The 18,605-nt window shown below is 35.0% G+C and overlaps 4 protein-coding genes across 25 annotated transcripts in view; 2 read left to right on the top strand and 2 right to left on the bottom strand.

Moving 5' to 3' along the window:
- LOC143058355 (uncharacterized) overlaps nt 1–18,605 on the bottom strand; it is a 295,609-nt gene that overhangs the window by 142,139 nt on the left and 134,865 nt on the right. For all 22 annotated transcript variants that reach the window (XM_076231837.1, XM_076231830.1, XM_076231829.1 and 19 more), the window contains one exon: nt 3,100–3,183. In XM_076231837.1, coding sequence (XP_076087952.1) covers nt 3,100–3,183 — 84 coding nt within the window. The remainder of the gene's footprint in view (nt 1–3,099; nt 3,184–18,605) is intronic.
- On the top strand, nt 4,660–8,809 carry LOC143059310 (uncharacterized). The gene is made up of 3 exons (XM_076232790.1): nt 4,660–4,672; nt 6,945–7,786; nt 8,663–8,809. The coding sequence occupies exons 1-3, from the start codon at nt 4,660–4,662 to the stop codon at nt 8,762–8,764; spliced, it is 957 nt and encodes a 318-aa protein (XP_076088905.1). The 3' UTR covers nt 8,765–8,809.
- Nucleotides 8,799–15,978, bottom strand: LOC143059309 (uncharacterized; the record flags this gene model as incomplete). Its single annotated transcript, XM_076232789.1, has 2 exons — nt 8,799–8,828; nt 8,896–15,978. Coding segments are annotated over 2 exons (7,113 nt in total), but the record flags the coding sequence as incomplete, so codon positions are not given.
- LOC143059308 (uncharacterized) lies at nt 16,792–18,052 on the top strand (the record flags this gene model as incomplete). Its single annotated transcript, XM_076232788.1, has 1 exon — nt 16,792–18,052. A coding segment is annotated over exon 1 (1,194 nt), but the record flags the coding sequence as incomplete, so codon positions are not given.

Raw genomic sequence — 18,605 nt, 5'->3', positions numbered from 1 at the left:
TATTTCTTCAGGGGCCTCTTCTTCTAGTTTTAGTTCTATTTCTGTCCTGAATTGATCTTCTGGTGTTTCTTCAATTTTTTCGATTGGTTTGTCTTCGGGTTGTTCAACAATGACTTCTGTTTCTTCTGGTTTCTCACTGATTTCAAGTGTTTCTCTCTCAGTGACAATGACCTCTTCATCAGGTCCAACAATTTCAACCTCTTCTACAGTTTCAGTTGTAGTTTCTGTAACCTTTGTCACAGTTTCGGTTATTGTTTTATCAACAGTGATATCTAGTAGTACCTCTTCAAAGTCTGGTTTCTTTTCAATTTCTATTGATTCCTTGAATATTTCTTCAGGGGCCTTTTCTTCTGGTTTTAGTTCTATTTCTGTCCTGAATTGTTCTTCAGGTGTCTCTTCAACCTTTTCAGTTGGTTTGTCTTCAGGTTGTTCAACAATAACTGCTTCTGTTTCTTCTGGTTTCTCACTGATTTCAAGTGTTTCTCTCTCAGTGACAATGACCTCTTCCTCAGGTCCAACAATTTCAACCTCTTCTACAGTTTCAGTTGTAGTTTCTGTAACCTTTGTCACAGTTTCGGTTATTATTTTATCAACAGTGATATCTAGTTGTACCTCTTCAAAGTCTGGTTTCTTTTCAATTTCTATTGATTCCTTGAACATTTCTTCAGGGGCCTCTTCTTCTGGTTTTAGTTCTATTTCTGTCCTGAATTGATCTTCTGGTGTCTCATCAACCTTTTCGATTGGTTTGTCTTCGGGTTGTTCAACAATAACTTCTTCTGTTTCTTCTGGTTTCTCACTGATTTCAAGTGTTTCTCTCTCAGTGACAATGACCTCTTCCTCAGGTCCAACAATTTCAACCTCTTCTACAGTTTCAGTTGTAGTTTCTGTAATCTTTGTCACAGTTTCGGTTATTGTTTTATCAACAGTGATATCTAGTTGTACCTCTTCAAAGTCTGGTTTCTTTTCAATTTCTATTGATTCATTGAATATTTCTTCAGAGGCCTCTTCTTCTGGTTTTAGTTCTATTTCTGTCCTGAAGTTTTCTTCATGTGTCCCTTCAACCTCCTCCATTATCTTTTCAACTAATGTTTCTGCATATTGTTTTATCTGTTTCTTACTAACCTTTTCCCTTGTTATTGTCTCTCTAAACATAGTAATGGTCTCTTGAGAAGGAGCCATTATTTCAGTTTCCTTTTCATCAGAAGTCTCAAACACTGGTTTTTCCTCTAATTCTACTTCCCCTGACATAGATTCTTCTGCCTCAAGAGTATCTATAGCTTCATCAGGTTTTTCTACCTTAGTTTCAAACGTTACTTCTGAAACTCCTGGTTTTTCATTTTCTACAGTAATCTTGGTGATCTCGGGTTTCTCTTCAGTCACAACTTCAGTAGCTACTGTTTCTTCCGATTCAAAAGTAACTTCAGTTTCCTCAGGTTTTTCTACCTTAGTTTCAATTGTGATTTCTGAAACTCCTGGTTTCTCCTTTTCTACAGTGATCTTAGAGATCTCGGGTTTCTCTTCAGTCACAATGTCAGTAGTTACAGTTTCTTCAGATTCAAAGGTAACTTCAGTTTCATCAGGTTTCTCGACCATAGTTTCAAGGACGATTTCTGATTGATCTAATTTGTCGGTAGTTAAAACCTGTGATATGGATGTTTTATCATGAACAGAAATCTGACTCTGAATCACCTCCTTAAGAGATGTTGTCTGTTCAATCTCAGTGGTATCTGGGATATAAAGGGGAAAACATAAGGAAAAATGTATACAACATGGGTTTGGATAGTCACTGTGGAGGGGAAATTCATACCAAGATTCCTATAACTACAGCTGGTCATTACAGACTTATCATTATTCCTTAAGATATATAAATTAATAAAACTTAATTTTAATTTCAAAAGTTTATTTTACTTATATATGTTTTAAGAATTCTAAAAATAAAAGTATTGATATGGAATTTTTTCGGTAACATTTATCTTAAGAAAAAAACAAATATGGAGCATAAAGAGGAATAAAAGAAAATGTGTGTACTATACTGTGACAGCAACCCAATGACACAATATATCATAAGACATACTGTGACAGCAACCCAATGACACAATGTATCATAAGACATACTGTGACAGCAACCCAATGACACAATATATCATAAGACATACTGTGACAGCAACCCAATGACACAATGTATCATAAGACATACTGTGACAGCAACCCAATGACACAATATATCATAAGACACTTAGAGGCAACAATATATCATAAGACACTTAGAGGCAATGTGATGATTGTTTTATGATTCAAAATAAAAGGACCAATATGGATCAGTGAAATTAATATTTATCACAAATTTTAAGGAAGATTAAACTGTCACAGATTAACAAAAGATACACTTTTGTAAAAATTTACATCAAACTATTAACTCATTGTTCAAAAAAGAAATGTAATTTAGGAATAAAATGTGCTTCAATCATAAGAAAGCATTTGTGATGAATGAAACACTACAATAAAAGTTAGAAGTTTGTATAACCAACTTTTTTCTTTCTCTTTCTGTTACTCTGTTTCACAATATTTATCATACGGAACATGTCAATGTGAGCCTAGCAGTAATTACAAAGGTTTCTCAAACTTACTTTCTTGTCTGATAAAAAAATTTGATAAAAACAGCTTTTAATTTTTGATTTTTAAGATCTTTTACGAAATTAACTGGTTTATATCATGTGACAGTTTGATTAGGTAAACCCCTTACTATTTATAGATATTTTCATTTTGCATAAAATTTTGTTTCAAAAAAAAATCATACTAATAGTTTATTTTTCCTTATCAAATGAATTCTAATTATAGTTGTTAAGAAACAGAATTCAAGTTTGAATGTGAGGAAACGCAATTGACTAAAAATCTATACCATACTATATAATAGTTTTTAATTCTCTACCTAATACTATAAGGAATAGGAAAGACATTTTTTTAAGACTACCAAACACTGGGAAAGGTTCAATCCATGACACAGAAATCAAGGAAAACAGGTTGAAATGACCATACACATGGTAAATATGTAATACTTCTAATAGTTAACAAGAGAAACAAAGTGACAAATCGTCCTACCTTCATCTGGTTTTTCTTGGAGATCAAACTTGAAATCAGCAGAAATCTCCTCAATTTCTTCAACTGGCTGTTCTGTCTCTTGAGCTGTAGAAAACATGTGATAGTCAACGTTAGAATATTTTAATAAATCGGAAAGGCATGATGTAGATAGATTTGATAAATACTAATATCATTTCATCATAATTGAAGATCTGGCCTCTGTCATGATGTCTGCATTTATTGTTTCATTTCTTTTTTTCTAACATTTTAAATAAACTTGTTTAGTCAATTCAGTTTGATTTTGTTTTCCGTAGATCTTCTTTTAAAAAAATTTACAAACACACCACACAATGTATTGTTGCATAAGTAAAGAAGTAACCCTAATTATGTCAATGTTTACAGAAATTTAAAAGATTGCTAAATTGTAATTTTCAAAGAAAACTGTTTCAAAGGGCAACTTTTTTTTAATATTTATCTCTTTAGGAAAATCTTAATTACAAAAAAAAAAAAAAAAAAAAAAATCTAAAATCAAATTCTTAATTAAAACTAGTAAAGTACTGATCATTTAACTCTTATAAATTTAACACTTGCTTGAAATAGTTTGAAACAACGATATAAAAATCATGCAAAACTCATGCACATTTCAAAAACTGGCTCTATTAGATTTAAATTTTTAATTTTCAAATATTTTAAGCAGCCATTCAAGAATTTTAGAAATAAGTCAGAAATAAAAATTTTCAGTTTAAAGACAGAATTTCAAGATTAAAAGAAGAGTTCGTGCATTTTCAAAGTAATCAATTGTGATATACATAAACACCTTACCTGTCAAGAAGATTTATAACACAATACATTCCGTTAGTTTAATTAACTTTTATTTAAGAACATTGGAGGGGGAAACACACAAATTGCAACCATGTAAATCTAGCATGAAAAGCTTTTTTTCTTCATGCATGACTGAGAGGGTGTGGATGAAAGAGATTTAATTGTATCATATTTTTATATTTTATTTATCTGTGATAAAGACCTATCCGCTCCCTCGATCACATTATTTCACAATGCAAAAGCGTGAAAATTTAGTCATGCTGCCTGCAACTCAGCACCTAATGTATTAATTTTAGCAGCAGACCAAATACCTTCTTTTGTGATAGTCGCTGCCTCTTTTTGTTCCTCAATAGTTACATCAATTTCTTGTAACTCAGTTTTTGGTTTGCTTATTTCAACTGCAGCCTCTTTAGAAGGGAGTTTGTCAATTTCAGTAGATATTTCAGTAAGGGAACCAGTAGTTGAGATTTCTGGGAATTGTTCATCATCTGCAATGATAACTTCTGTTTCTTCAATATGAGGTTTCTCCTCAGTTAAAACTTCTTCAACTGTTTGTTCCTCTTCTGGGATGATTTCAACTTTCTCTTCAACAACAAATTCAAGTTCAACTTCAGGTTTTTCTTCTACTTCTGTAGGCTTTCCACCGAGGAAAATAGCAATCTCTTCATTGTCATGGTCTTTCTCAATGAAAAGCTTTTCCATCTCAGGTTTTTCCTTAACAAAAATGTCTAGTTTTTCCATTTCTGGTTTTTTGTCCACATGAATTTCAAGAGTATCCATTCCTATTTTCTTGGGTACAACAATATCTGCCTGTTCAGAAATTTGTAGTCTTTCCTCCGGTAGAATTTCACTGATTTCAATTGTCTCAGATACTGAGGTTGTTTCTTCTTCTGTTGATTTCTCTTCTTTTGTATCAACAATTATTTCAGTTACAGTTGGTTTTTCTGTATCAATTGTGATTTCAGTGATTTCTGGTTTTTCTTCAGGAATAACTTCACTGACCTCAATTGTCTCAGATACTGAGGTTGTTTCTTCTTCTGTCGATTTCTCTTCCTTTGTATCAACAGTTATTTCAGTTACAGTTGGTTTTTCTGTATCAATTGTGATTTCAGTGATTTCTGGTTTTTCTTCAGGAATAACTTCACTGACCTCAATTGTCTCAGATACTGAGGTTGTTTCTTGTTCTGTTGATTTCTCTTCCTTTGTATCAACAGTTATTTCAGTTACAGTTGGTTTTTCTGTATCAATTGTGATTTCAGTGATTTCTGGTTTTTCTTCAGGAATAACTTCACTGACCTCAATTGTCTCAGATACTGAGGTTGTTTCTTGTTCTGTTGATTTCTCTTCTTTAGTTTCAACAGTTATTTCAGTTACAGTTGGTTTTTCTGTGTCGATTGTAATTTCAGTGATTTCTGGTTTTTCTTCAGGAATAACTTCACTGACCTCAATTGTCTCAGATACTGAGGTTGTTTCTTGTTCTGTTGATTTCTCTTCCTTTGTATCAACAGTTATTTCAGTTACAGTTGGTTTTTCTGTATCAATTGTGATTTCAGTGATTTCTGGTTTTTCTTCAGGAATAACTTCACTGACCTCAATTGTCTCAGATACTGAGGTTGTTTCTTGTTCTGTTGATTTCTCTTCCTTTGTATCAACAGTTATTTCAGTTACAGTTGGTTTTTCTGTATCAATTGTGATTTCAGTGATTTCTGGTTTTTCTTCAGGAATAACTTCACTGACCTCAATTGTCTCAGATACTGATGTTGTTTCTTCTTCTGTTGATTTCTCTTCCTTTGTATCAACAGTTATTTCAGTTACAGTTGGTTTTTCTGTATCAATTGTGATTTCAGTGATTTCTGTTTTTTCTTCAGGAATAACTTCACTGACCTCAATTGTCTCAGATACTGAGGTTGTTTCTTCTTCTGTCGATTTCTCTTCCTTTGTATCAACAGTTATTTCAGTTACAGTTGGTTTTTCTGTATCAATTGTGATTTCAGAGATTTCTGGTTTTTCTTCAGGAATAACTTCACTGACCTCAATTGTCTCAGATACTGATGTTGTTTCTTCTTCTGTTGATTTCTCTTCCTTTGTATCAACAGTTATTTCAGTTACAGTTGGTTTTTCTGTATCAATTGTGATTTCAGTGATTTCTGGTTTTTCTTCTGGAATAACTTTACTGACCTCAATTGTCTCAGATACTGATGTTGTTTCTTCTTCTGTTGATTTCTCTTCTTTTGTATCAACAGTTATTTCAGTTACAGTTGGTTTTTCTGTATCAATTGTGATTTCAGTGATTTCTGGTTTTTCTTCAGAAATAACTTCACTGACCTCAATTGTCTCAGATACTGATGTTGTTTCTTCTTTTGTTGATTTCTCTTCCTTTGTATCAACAGTTATTTCAGTTACAGTTGGTTTTTCTGTATCAATTGTGATTTCAGTGATTTCTGGTTTTTCTTCTGGAATAACTTTACTGACCTCAATTGTCTCAGATACTGATGTTGTTTCTTCTTCTGTTGATTTCTCTTCTTTTGTATCAACAGTTATTTCAGTTACAGTTGGTTTTTCTGTATCAATTGTGATTTCAGTGATTTCTGGTTTTTCTTCAGAAATAACTTCACTGACCTCAATTGTCTCAGATACTGATGTTGTTTCTTCTTTTGTTGATTTCTCTTCCTTTGTATCAACAGTTATTTCAGTTACAGTTGGTTTTTCTGTATCAATTGTGATTTCAGTGATTTCTGGTTTTTCTTCAGGAATAACTTCACTGACCTCAATTGTCTCAGTCACTGAGGTTGTTTCTTCTTCTGTTGATTTCTCTTCTTTAGTTTCAACAGTTATTTCAGTTACAGTTGGTTTTTCTGTGTCGATTGTAATTTCAGAGATTTCTGGTTTTTCTTCAGGAATAACTTCACTGAACTTAATTGTCTCAGATACTGAGGTTGTTTCTTCTTCTGTTGATTTCTCTTCTTTTGTATCAACAGTTATTTCAGTAACAGTTGATTTTTTTGTATCAATTGTGATTTCAGTGATTTCTGGTTTTTCTTCAGGAATAACTTCACTGACCTCAATTGTCTCAGATATTGAGGTTGTTTCTTCTTCTGTTGATTTCTCTTCTTTTGTATCAACAGTTATTTCAGTAACTGTAGGTTTTTCAGTATCAATTGTAATTTCAGAGATTTCTCGTTTTTCCTCTGGGATAACTTCACTGACCTCAATTGTCTCAGATACTGAGGTTGTTTCTTCTTCTGTTGATTTCTCTTCTTTTGTATCAACAGTTATTTCAGTAACTGTAGGTTTTTCAGTATCGATTGTGATTTCAGTGACTTCTGGTTTTTCTTCAGGAATAACTTCACTGACCTCAATTGTCTCAGATACTGAGGTTGTTTCTTCTTCTGTTGATTTCTCTTCTTTTGTATCAACATTTATTTCAGTTACAGTTGGTTTTTCTGTATCAATTGTGATTTCAGTGATTTCTGGTTTTCCTTCAGGAATAACTTCACTGACCTCAATTGTCTCGGATACTGATATTGTTTCATCTTCTGTTGATTTTTCTTCTTTTGTATCAACAGTTATTTCAGTAACTGTAGGCTTTTCAGTATCAATTGTGATTTCAGTGATTTCTGGTTTTTCTTCCGGGATAACTTCACTGACCTCAACTGTCTCAGATACTGATATTGTTTCTTCTTCTGTTGATTTCTCTTCTTTTGTATCAACAGTTATTTCAGTAACTGTAGGTTTTTCTGTATCAATTGTGATTTCAGAGATTTCTGGTTTTTCCTCTGGGATAACTTCACTGACCTCAATTGTCTCAGATACTGAGGTTGTTTCTTCTTCTGTTGATTTCTCTTCTTTTGTATCAACAGTTATTTCAGTTACAGATGGTTTTTCTGTATAATTTGTGATTTCAGTGATTTCTGGTTTTTCTTCAAGAATAACTTCACTGACCTCAATTGTCTCAGATACTGAGGTTGTTTCTTCTTCTGTTGATTTCTCTTCTTTTGTATCAACAGTTATTTCAGTAACTGTAGGTTTTTCAGTATCGATTGTGATTTCAATGACTTCTGGTTTTTCCTCTGGGACAATTTCACCGACCTCAATTGTCTCAATCACTGAGGTTGTTTCTTCTTCTGTTGATTTCTCTTCTTTTGTATCAACAGTTATTTCAGTAACTGTAGGTTTTTCAGTATCGATTGTGATTTCAGTGATTTCTGGTTTTTCTTCAGGAATAACTTCACTGACCTCAATTGTCTCAGATACTGAGGTTGTTTCTTCTTCTGTTGATTTCTCTTCTTTTGTATCAACAGTTATTTCAGTAACTGTAGGTTTTTCAGTATCAATTGTGATTTCAGTGATTTCTGGTTTTTCTTCAGGAATAACTTCACTGACCTCAATTGTCTCAGATACTGAGGTTGTTTCTTCTTCTGTTGATTTCTCTTCTTTTGTATCAACAATTATTTCAGTAACTGTAGGTTTTTCAGTGTCAATTGTGATTTCAGAAATTTCTGACTTTTCTTTAGAAACAGTTTCTACACTGTCAACTTTTTCAACCTTTTCTGTCTCTTCAAGAAGATCAAAAGTTGAAAGTTCAACATCTTCTTTCCCTATGATGACCCCTTTAGCGTCTTCCACATCAAGAATGACATAATCTTCTTCAGGAAGTTCCTCTTCTGGAAACTCAACAACATAATCTTTAACAATTGTTTCCTCTTTTTCTTCTGCAACTTCTTCTGCTTCCTCTAACTCCTCGACTTCTTCCTCTGAGAAGAAGTCATCCTCAGGAGCTTCCATCACAAAACCTTCAACATCCGGGCCTTCAGATTCAAGTTCATCATCTGTAATATCAACAATGTCAGAAACGGATCCTTGAATATCTTCTTCATCCTCAATGTTATATTCAGGCTTCATGTCTTCAGAAACTGTTGCAACTTCTTCTATATCAACAAAAACAGCTGCTTCTTCAAATTCAAGTTCATCTTCTTCAGTGATATCAAGTTTTACCTCATCCATGTCTGGTTTCTTTTCAATTTCAACTGATTCCTTGGGTTTTTCTTCAGTTGTCTCCTCAACTTTCTCAATTGGTTTTTCTTCTGGTTGTTCAACAATTGCTTCTTTTGGTTTCTCACTGATTTCAAGTGTTTCACTGTCAGTGACAGTCAACTCACTCTCAGGTTTAACAAGTTCATCTTGTTTTATCTCAGTTTTACTCACTCTTTTCTTTGTTATTGTTTCTCTTTCCATTATAATTATCTCTTCAGAAGGAGCCATTATTTCAGTTTCCTTCTCAAAAGGTTTTTCTTCGGGTTGATCAACAATAACTTCTTCTGTTTCTTCTGGTTTCTCACTGATGTCAAGTGTTTCACTCTCAGTGACAATGACTTCTTCCTCAGGTCCAACAATTTCAACTTCTTCTACAGTTTCAGCTGTAGTTTCTGTAACCTTTGTCACAGTTTCGGTTATTGTTTTATCAACAGTGATATCTAGTTGTACCTCTTCAAAGTCTGGTTTCTTTTCAACTTCTATTGATTCCTTGAATATTTCTTCAGGGGTCTCTTCTTCTGGTTTTAGTTCAATTTCTGTCCTGTATGTTTCTTCAGGTGTCTCTTCAACCTTTTCGATTGGTTTGTCTTCGGGTTGTTCAACAATAACTTCTTCTGTTTCTTCTGGTTTCTCACTGATTTCAAGTGTTTCTCTCTCAGTGACAATGACCTCTTCCTCAGGTCCAACAATTTCAACCTCTTCTACAGTTTCAGTTGTAGTTTCTGTAACCTTTGTCACAGTTTCGGTTATTGTTTTATCAACAGTGATATCTAGTTGTACCTCTTCAAAGTCTGGTTTCTTTTCAATTTCTAGTGATTCTTTGAATATTTCATCAGGGGCCTCTTCTTCTGGTTTCAGTTCTATTTCTGTCCTGAATGTTTCTTCAGGTGTCTCTTCAACCTTTTCGATTGGTTTGTCTTCGGGTTGTTCAACAATAACTTCTTCTGTTTCTTCTGGTTTCTCACTGATTTCAAGTGTTTCTTTCTCAGTGACAATGACCTCTTCCTCAGGTCCAACAATTTCAACCTCTTCTACAGTTTCAGTTGTAGTTTCTGTAACCTTTGTCACAGTTTCGGTTATTGTTTTATCAACAGTGATATCTAGTTGTACCTCTTCAAAGTCTGGTTTCTTTTCAATTTCTATTGATTCTTTGAATATTTCTTCAGGGGCCTCTTCTTCTGGTTTTAGTTCTATTTCTGTCCTGAATTTTTCTTCAGGTGTCTCTTCAACCTTTTCGATTGGTTTGTCTTCGGGTTGTTCAACAATAACTTCTTCTGTTTCCTCTGGTTTCTCACTGATTTCAAGTGTTTCTTTCTCAGTGACAATGACCTCTTCCTCAGGTCCAACAATTTCAACCTCTTCTACAGTTTCAGTTGTAGTTTCTGTAACCTTTGTCACAGTTTCGGTTATTGTTTTATCAACAGTGATATCTAGTTGTACCTCTTCAAAGTCTGGTATCTTTTCAATTTCTATTGATTCCTTGAATATTTCTTCAGGGGCCTCTTCTTCTGGTTTTAGTTCTATTTCTGTCCTGAATTGATCTTCTGGTGTCTCTTCAACCTTTTCGATCGGTTTGTCTTTGGGTTGTTCAACAATGACTTCTTCTGTTTCTTCTGGTTTCTCACTGATTTCAAGTGTTTCTCTCTCAGTGACAATGACCTCTTCCTCAGGTCCAACAATTTCAACCTCTTCTACAGTTTCAGTTGTAGTTTCTGTAACCTTTGTCACAGTTTCGGTTATTGTTTTATCAACAGTGATATCTAGTTGTACCTCTTCAAAGTCTGGTTTCTTTTCAATTTCTATTGATTCCTTGAATATTTCCTCAGGGGCCTCTTCTTCTGGTTTTAGTTCTATTTCTGTCCTGAATTTTTCTTCAGGTGTCTCTTCAACCTTTTCAATTGGTTTGTCTTCGGGTTGTTCAACAATAACTTCTTCTGTTTCTTCTGGTTTCTCACTGATTTCAAGTGTTTCTCTCTCAGTGACAATGACCTCTTCCTCAGGTCCAACAATTTCAACCTCTTCTACAGTTTCAGTTGTAGTTTCTGTAACCTTTGTCACAGTTTCGGTTATTGTTTTATCAACAGTGATATCTAGTTGTACCTCTTCAAAGTCTGGTTTCTTTTCAATTTCTATTGATTCTTTGAATATTTCTTCAGGGGCCTCTTCTTCTGGTTTTAGTTCTATTTCTGTCCTGAATTTTTCTTCAGGTGTCTCTTCAACCTTTTCGATTGGTTTGTCTTTGGGTTGTTCAACAATAACTTCTTCTGTTTCTTCTGGTTTCTCACTGATTTCAAGTGTTTCTCTCTTAGTGACAATGACCTCTTCCTCAGGTCCAACAATTTCAACCTCTTCTACAGTTTCAGTTGTAGTTTCTGTAACCTTTGTCACAGTTTCGGTTATTGTTTTATCAACAGTGATATCTAGTTGTACCTCTTCAAAGTCTGGTTTCTTTTCAATTTCTATTGATTCCTTGAATATTTCTTCAGGGGCCTCTTCTTCTGGTTTCAGTTCTATTTCTGTCCTGAATTTTTCTTCAGGTGTCTCTTCAACCTTTTTGATTGGTTTGTCTTCGGGTTGTTCAACAATAACTTCTTCTGTTTCCTCTGGTTTCTCACTGATTTCAAGTGTTTCTCTCTCAGTGACAATGACCTCTTCCTCAGGTCCAACAATTTCAACCTCTTCTACAGTTTCAGTTGTAGTTTCTGTAACCTTTGTCACAGTTTCGGTTATTGTTTTATCAACAGTGATATCTAGTTGTACCTCTTCAAAGTCTGGTTTCTTTTCAATTTCTATTGATTCCTTGAATATTTCTTCAGGGGCCTCTTCTTCTGGTTTTAGTTCTATCTCTGTCTTGAATTGTTCTTCTTGTGTCTCATCAACCTTTTCGATTGGTTTGTCTTCGGGTTGTTCAACAATAACTTCTTCTGTTTCTTCTGGTTTCTCACTGATTTCAAGTGTTTCTCTCTCAGTGACAATGACCTCTTCCTCAGGTCCAACAATTTCAACCTCTTCTACAGTTTCAGTTGTAGTTTCTGTAACCTTAGTCACAGTTTCGGTTATTGTTTTATCAACAGTGATATCTAGTTGTACCTCTTCAAAGTCTGGTTTCTTTTCAATTTCTACTGATTCTTTGAATATTTCTTCAGGGGCCTCTTCTTCTGGTTTTAGTTCTATTTCTGTCCTGAATTTTTCTTCAGGTGTCTCTTCAACCTTTTCGATTGGTTTGTCTTCGGGTTGTTCAACAATAACTTCTTCTGTTTCTTCTGGTTTCTCACTGATTTCAAGTGTTTCTCTCTCAGTGACAATGACCTCTTCCTCAGGTCCAACAATTTCAACCTCTTCTACAGTTTCAGTTGTAGTTTCTGTAACCTTTGTCACAGTTTCGGTTATTGTTTTATCAACAGTGATATCTAGTTGTACCTCTTCAAAGTCTGGTTTCTTTTCAATTTCTATTGATTCCTTGAATATTTCTTCAGGGGCCTCTTCTTCTGGTTTCAGTTCTATTTCTGTCCTGAATTTTTCTTCAGGTGTCTCTTCAACCTTTTTGATTGGTTTGTCTTCGGGTTGTTCAACAATAACTTCTTCTGTTTCCTCTGGTTTCTCACTGATTTCAAGTGTTTCTCTCTCAGTGACAATGACCTCTTCCTCAGGTCCAACAATTTCAACCTCTTCTACAGTTTCAGTTGTAGTTTCTGTAACCTTTGTCACAGTTTCGGTTATTGTTTTATCAACAGTGATATCTAGTTGTACCTCTTCAAAGTCTGGTTTCTTTTCAATTTCTATTGATTCTTTGAATATTTCTTCAGGGGCCTCTTCTTCTGGTTTTAGTTCTATTTCTGTCCTGAATTTTTCTTCAGGTGTCTCTTCAACCTTTTCGATTGGTTTGTCTTCGGGTTGTTCAACAATAACTTCTTCTGTTTCTTCTGGTTTCTCACTGATTTCAAGTGTTTCTCTCTCAGTGACAATGACCTCTTCCTCAGGTCCAACAATTTCAACCTCTTCTACAGTTTCAGTTGTAGTTTCTGTAACCTTTGTCACAGTTTCGGTTATTGTTTTATCAACAGTGATATCTAGTTGTACCTCTTCAAAGTCTGGTTTCTTTTCAATTTCTATTGATTCCTTGAATATTTCTTCAGGGGCCTCTTCTTCTGGTTTTAGTTCTATTTCTGTCCTGAATTTTTCTTCAGGTGTCTCTTCAACCTTTTCAATTGGTTTGTCTTCGGGTTGTTCAACAATAACTTCTTCTGTTTCTTCTGGTTTCTCACTGATTTCAAGTGTTTCTCTCTCAGTGACAATGACCTCTTCCTCAGGTCCAACAATTTCAACCTCTTCTACAGTTTCAGTTGTAGTTTCTGTAACCTTTGTCACAGTTTCGGTTATTGTTTTATCAACAGTGATATCTAGTTGTACCTCTTCAAAGTCTGGTTTCTTTTCAATTTCTATTGATTCCTTGAATATTTCTTCAGGGGCCTCTTCTTCTGGTTTTAGTTCTATTTCTGTCCTGAATTTTTCTTCAGGTGTCTCTTCAACCTTTTCGATTGGTTTGTCTTTGGGTTGTTCAACAATAACTTCTTCTGTTTCTTCTGGTTTCTCACTGATTTCAAGTGTTTCTCTCTCAGTGACAATGACCTCTTCCTCAGGTCCAACAATTTCAACCTCTTCTACAGTTTCAGTTGTAGTTTCTGTAACCTTTGTCACAGTTTCGGTTATTGTTTTATCAACAGTGATATCTAGTTGTACCTCTTCAAAGTCTGGTTTCTTTTCAATTTCTATTGATTCCTTGAATATTTCTTCAGGGGCCTCTTCTTCTGGTTTCAGTTCTATTTCTGTCCTGAATTTTTCTTCAGGTGTCTCTTCAACCTTTTTGATTGGTTTGTCTTCGGGTTGTTCAACAATAACTTCTTCTGTTTCCTCTGGTTTCTCACTGATTTCAAGTGTTTCTCTCTCAGTGACAATGACCTCTTCCTCAGGTCCAACAATTTCAACCTCTTCTACAGTTTCAGTTGTAGTTTCTGTAACCTTTGTCACAGTTTCGGTTATTGTTTTATCAACAGTGATATCTAGTTGTACCTCTTCAAAGTCTGGTTTCTTTTCAATTTCTATTGATTCCTTGAATATTTCTTCAGGGGCCTCTTCTTCTGGTTTTAGTTCTATCTCTGTCTTGAATTGTTCTTCTTGTGTCTCATCAACCTTTTCGATTGGTTTGTCTTCGGGTTGTTCAACAATAACTTCTTCTGTTTCTTCTGGTTTCTCACTGATTTCAAGTGTTTCTCTCTCAGTGACAATGACCTCTTCCTCAGGTCCAACAATTTCAACCTCTTCTACAGTTTCAGTTGTAGTTTCTGTAACCTTTGTCACAGTTTCGGTTATTGTTTTATCAACAGTGATATCTAGTTGTACCTCTTCAAAGTCTGGTTTCTTTTCAATTTCTATTGATTCTTTGAATATTTCTTCAGGGGCCTCTTCTTCTGGTTTTAGTTCTATTTCTGTCCTGAATTTTTCTTCAGGTGTCTCTTCAACCTTTTCGATTGGTTTGTCTTCGGGTTGTTCAACAATAACTTCTTCTGTTTCTTCTGGTTTCTCACTGATTTCAAGTGTTTCTCTCTCAGTGACAATGACCTCTTCCTCAGGTCCAACAATTTCAACCTCTTCTACAGTTTCAGTTGTAGTTTCTGTAACCTTTGTCACAGTTTCGGTTATTGTTTTATCAACAGTGATATCTAGTTGTACCTCTTCAAAGTCTGGTTTCTTTTCAATTTCTATTGATTCCTTGAATATTTCTTCAGGGGCCTCTTCTTCTGGTTTTAGTTCTATTTCTGTCCTGAATTTTTCTTCAGGTGTCTCTTCAACCTTTTCAATTGGTTTGTCTTCGGGTTGTTCAACAATAACTTCTTCTGTTTCTTCTGGTTTCTCACTGATTTCAAGTGTTTCTCTCTCAGTGACAATGACCTCTTCCTCAGGTCCAACAATTTCAACCTCTTCTACAGTTTCAGTTGTAGTTTCTGTAACCTTTGTCACAGTTTCGGTTATTGTTTTATCAACAGTGATATCTAGTTGTACCTCTTCAAAGTCTGGTTTCTTTTCAATTTCTATTGATTCCTTGAATATTTCTTCAGGGGCCTCTTCTTCTGGTTTTAGTTCTATCTCTGTCCTGAATTGTTCTTCTTGTGTCTCATCAACCTTTTCGATTGGTTTGTCTTCGGGTTGTTCAACAATAACTTCTTCTGTTTCTTCTGGTTTCTCACTGATTTCAAGTGTTTCTCTCTCAGTGACAATGACCTCTTCCTCAGGTCCAACAATTTCAACCTCTTCTACAGTTTCAGTTGTAGTTTCTGTAACCTTTGTCACAGTTTCGGTTATTGTTTTATCAACAGTGATATCTAGTTGTACCTCTTCAAAGTCTGGTTTCTTTTCAATTTCTATTGATTCTTTGAATATTTCTTCAGGGGCCTCTTCTTCTGGTTTTAGTTCTATTTCTGTCCTGAATTTTTCTTCAGGTGTCTCTTCAACCTTTTCGATTGGTTTGTCTTCGGGTTGTTCAACAATAACTTCTTCTGTTTCTTCTGGTTTCTCACTGATTTCAAGTGTTTCTCTCTCAGTGACAATGACCTCTTCCTCAGGTCCAACAATTTCAACCTCTTCTACAGTTTCAGTTGTAGTTTCTGTAACCTTTGTCACAGTTTCGGTTATTGTTTTATCAACAGTGATATCTAGTTGTACCTCTTCAAAGTCTGGTTTCTTTTCAATTTCTATTGATTCCTTGAATATTTCTTCAGGGGCCTCTTCTTCTGGTTTTAGTTCTATCTCTGTCCTGAATTGTTCTTCTTGTGTCTCATCAACCTTTTCGATTGGTTTGTCTTCGGGTTGTTCAACAATAACTTCTTCTGTTTCTTCTGGTTTCTCACTGATTTCAAGTGTTTCTCTCTCAGTGACAATAACCTCTTCCTCAGGTCCAACAATTTCAACCTCTTCTACAGTTTCAGTTGTAGTTTCTGTAACCTTTGTCACTGTTTCGGTTATTGTTTTATCAACAGTGATATCTAGTTGTACCTCTTCAAAGTCTGGTTTCTTTTCAATTTCTATTGATTCCTTGAATATTTCTTCAGGGGCCTCTTCTTCTGGTTTTAGTTCTATTTCTGTCCTGAATTTTTCTTCAGGTGTCTCTTCAACCTTTTCAATTGGTTTGTCTTCGGGTTGTTCAACAATAACTTCTTCTGTTTCTTCTGGTTTCTCACTGATTTCAATTGTTTCTCTCTCAGTGACAATGACCTCTTCCTCAGGTCCAACAATTTCAACCTCTTCTACAGTTTCAGTTGTAGTTTCTGTAACCTTTGTCACAGTTTCGGTTATTGTTTTATCAACAGTGATATCTAGTTGTACCTCTTCAAAGTCTGGTTTCTTTTCAATTTCTATTGATTCCTTGAATATTTCTTCAGGGGCCTCTTCTTCTGGTTTTAGTTCTATCTCTGTCCTGAATTGTTCTTCTTGTGTCTCATCAACCTTTTCGATTGGTTTGTCTTCGGGTTGTTTAACAATAACTTCTTCTGTTTCTTTTGGTTTCTCACTGATTTCAAGTGTTTCTCTCTCAGTGACAATGACCTCTTCCTCAGGTCCAACAATTTCAACCTCTTCTACAGTTTCAGTTGTAGTTTCTGTAACCTTTGTCACAGTTTCGATTATTGTTTTATCAACAGTGATATCTAGTTGTACCTCTTCAAAGTCTGGTTTCTTTTCAATTTCTATTGATTCCTTGAATATTTCTTCAGGGGCCTCTTCTTCTGGTTTTAGTTCTATCTCTGTCCTGAATTGTTCTTCTTGTGTCTCATCAACCTTTTCGATTGGTTTGTCTTCGGGTTGTTTAACAATAACTTCTTCTGTTTCTTTTGGTTTCTCACTGATTTCAAGTGTTTCTCTCTCAGTGACAATGACCTCTTCCTCAGGTCCAACAATTTCAACCTCTTCTACAGTTTCAGTTGTAGTTTCTGTAACCTTTGTCACAGTTTCGATTATTGTTTTATCAACAGTGATATCTAGTTGTACCTCTTCAAAGTCTGGTTTCTTTTCAATTTCTATTGATTCTTTGAATATTTCTTCAGGGGCCTCTTCTTCTGGTTTTAGTTCCATTTCTGTCCTGAATTTTTCTTCAGGTGTCTCTTCAACCTTTTCGATTGGTTTGTCTTCGGGTTGTTCAACAATAACTTCTTCTGTTTCTTCTGGTTTCTCACTGATTTCAAGTGTTTCTCTCTCAGTGACAATGACCTCTTCCTCAGGTCCAACAATTTCAACCTCTTCTACAGTTTCAGTTGTAGTTTCTGTAACCTTTGTCACAGTTTCGGTTATTGTTTTATCAACAGTGATATCTAGTTGTACCTCTTCAAAGTCTGGTTTCTTTTCAATTTCTATTGATTCCTTGAATATTTCTTCAGGGGCCTCTTCTTCTGGTTTTAGTTCTATTTCTGTCCTGAATTTTTCTTCAGGTGTCTCTTCAACCTTTTCGATTGGTTTGTCTTCGGGTTGTTCAACAATGACTTCTTCTGTTTCTTCAGGTTTCTCACTGATTTCAAGTGTTTCTCTCTCAGTGACAATGACCTCTTCCTCAGGTCCAACAATTTCAACCTCTTCTACAGTTTCAGTTGTAGTTTCTGTAACCTTTGTCACAGTTTCGGTTATTGTTTTATCAACAGTGATATCTAGTTGTACCTCTTCAAAGTCTGGTTTCTTTTCAATTTCTATTGATTCCTTGAATATTTCTTCAGGGGCCTCTTCTTCTGGTTTTAGTTCTATCTCTGTCCTGAATTGTTCTTCTTGTGTCTCATCAACCTTTTCGATTGGTTTGTCTTCGGGTTGTTCAACAATAACTTCTTCTGTTTCTTCTGGTTTCTCACTGATTTCAAGTGTTTCTCTCTCAGTGACAATGACCTCTTCCTCAGGTCCAACAATTTCAACCTCTTCTACAGTTTCAGTTGTAGTTTCTGTAACCTTTGTCACAGTTTCGGTTATTGTTTTATCAACAGTGATATCTAGTTGTACCTCTTCAAAGTCTGGTTTCTTTTCAATTTCTATTGATTCTTTGAATATTTCTTCAGGGGCCTCTTCTTCTGGTTTTAGTTCTATTTCTGTCCTGAATTTTTCTTCAGGTGTCTCTTCAACCTTTTCGATTGGTTTGTCTTCAGGTTGTTCAACAATGACTTCTTCTGTTCCTTCTGGTTTCTCACTGATTTCAAGTGTTTCTCTCTCAGTGATAATGACCTCTTCCTCAGGTCCAACAATTTCAACCTCTTCTACAGTTTCAGTTGTAGTTTCTGTAACCTTTGTCACAGTTTCGGTTATTGTTTTATCAACAGTGATATCTAGTTGTACCTCTTCAAAGTCTGGTTTCTTTTCAATTTCTATTGATTCTTTGAATATTTCTTCAGGGGCCTCTTCTTCTGGTTTTAGTTCTATTTCTGTCCTGAATTTTTCTTCAGGTGTCTCTTCAACCTTTTCGATTGGTTTGTCTTCGGGTTGTTCAACAATGACTTCTTCTGTTTCCTCTGGTTTCTCACTGATTTCAAGTGTTTCTCTCTCAGTGACAATGACCTCTTCCTCAGGTCCAACAATTTCAACCTCTTCTACAGTTTCAGTTGTAGTTTCTGTAACCTTTGTCACAGTTTCGGTTATTGTTTTATCAA

Source organism: Mytilus galloprovincialis, chromosome 14 (genome assembly GCF_965363235.1).
Source record: "Mytilus galloprovincialis chromosome 14, xbMytGall1.hap1.1, whole genome shotgun sequence".
NCBI lineage: Eukaryota > Metazoa > Mollusca > Bivalvia > Mytilida > Mytilidae > Mytilus > Mytilus galloprovincialis.
The sequence above is the reverse complement of the archived record's forward strand: the minus strand, read 5'-3'. Positions and strand labels throughout refer to the sequence as shown.

Bases quoted from the DNA above. Each gene is read 5' to 3' on its own strand.
- LOC143059310 (XM_076232790.1), top strand. The intron at 7,787-8,662 runs GTATAATTTGTG...TCCTCTGAGAAG, and splicing joins CAGTTACAGATGGTTTTTCT to AAGTCATCCTCAGGAGCTTC.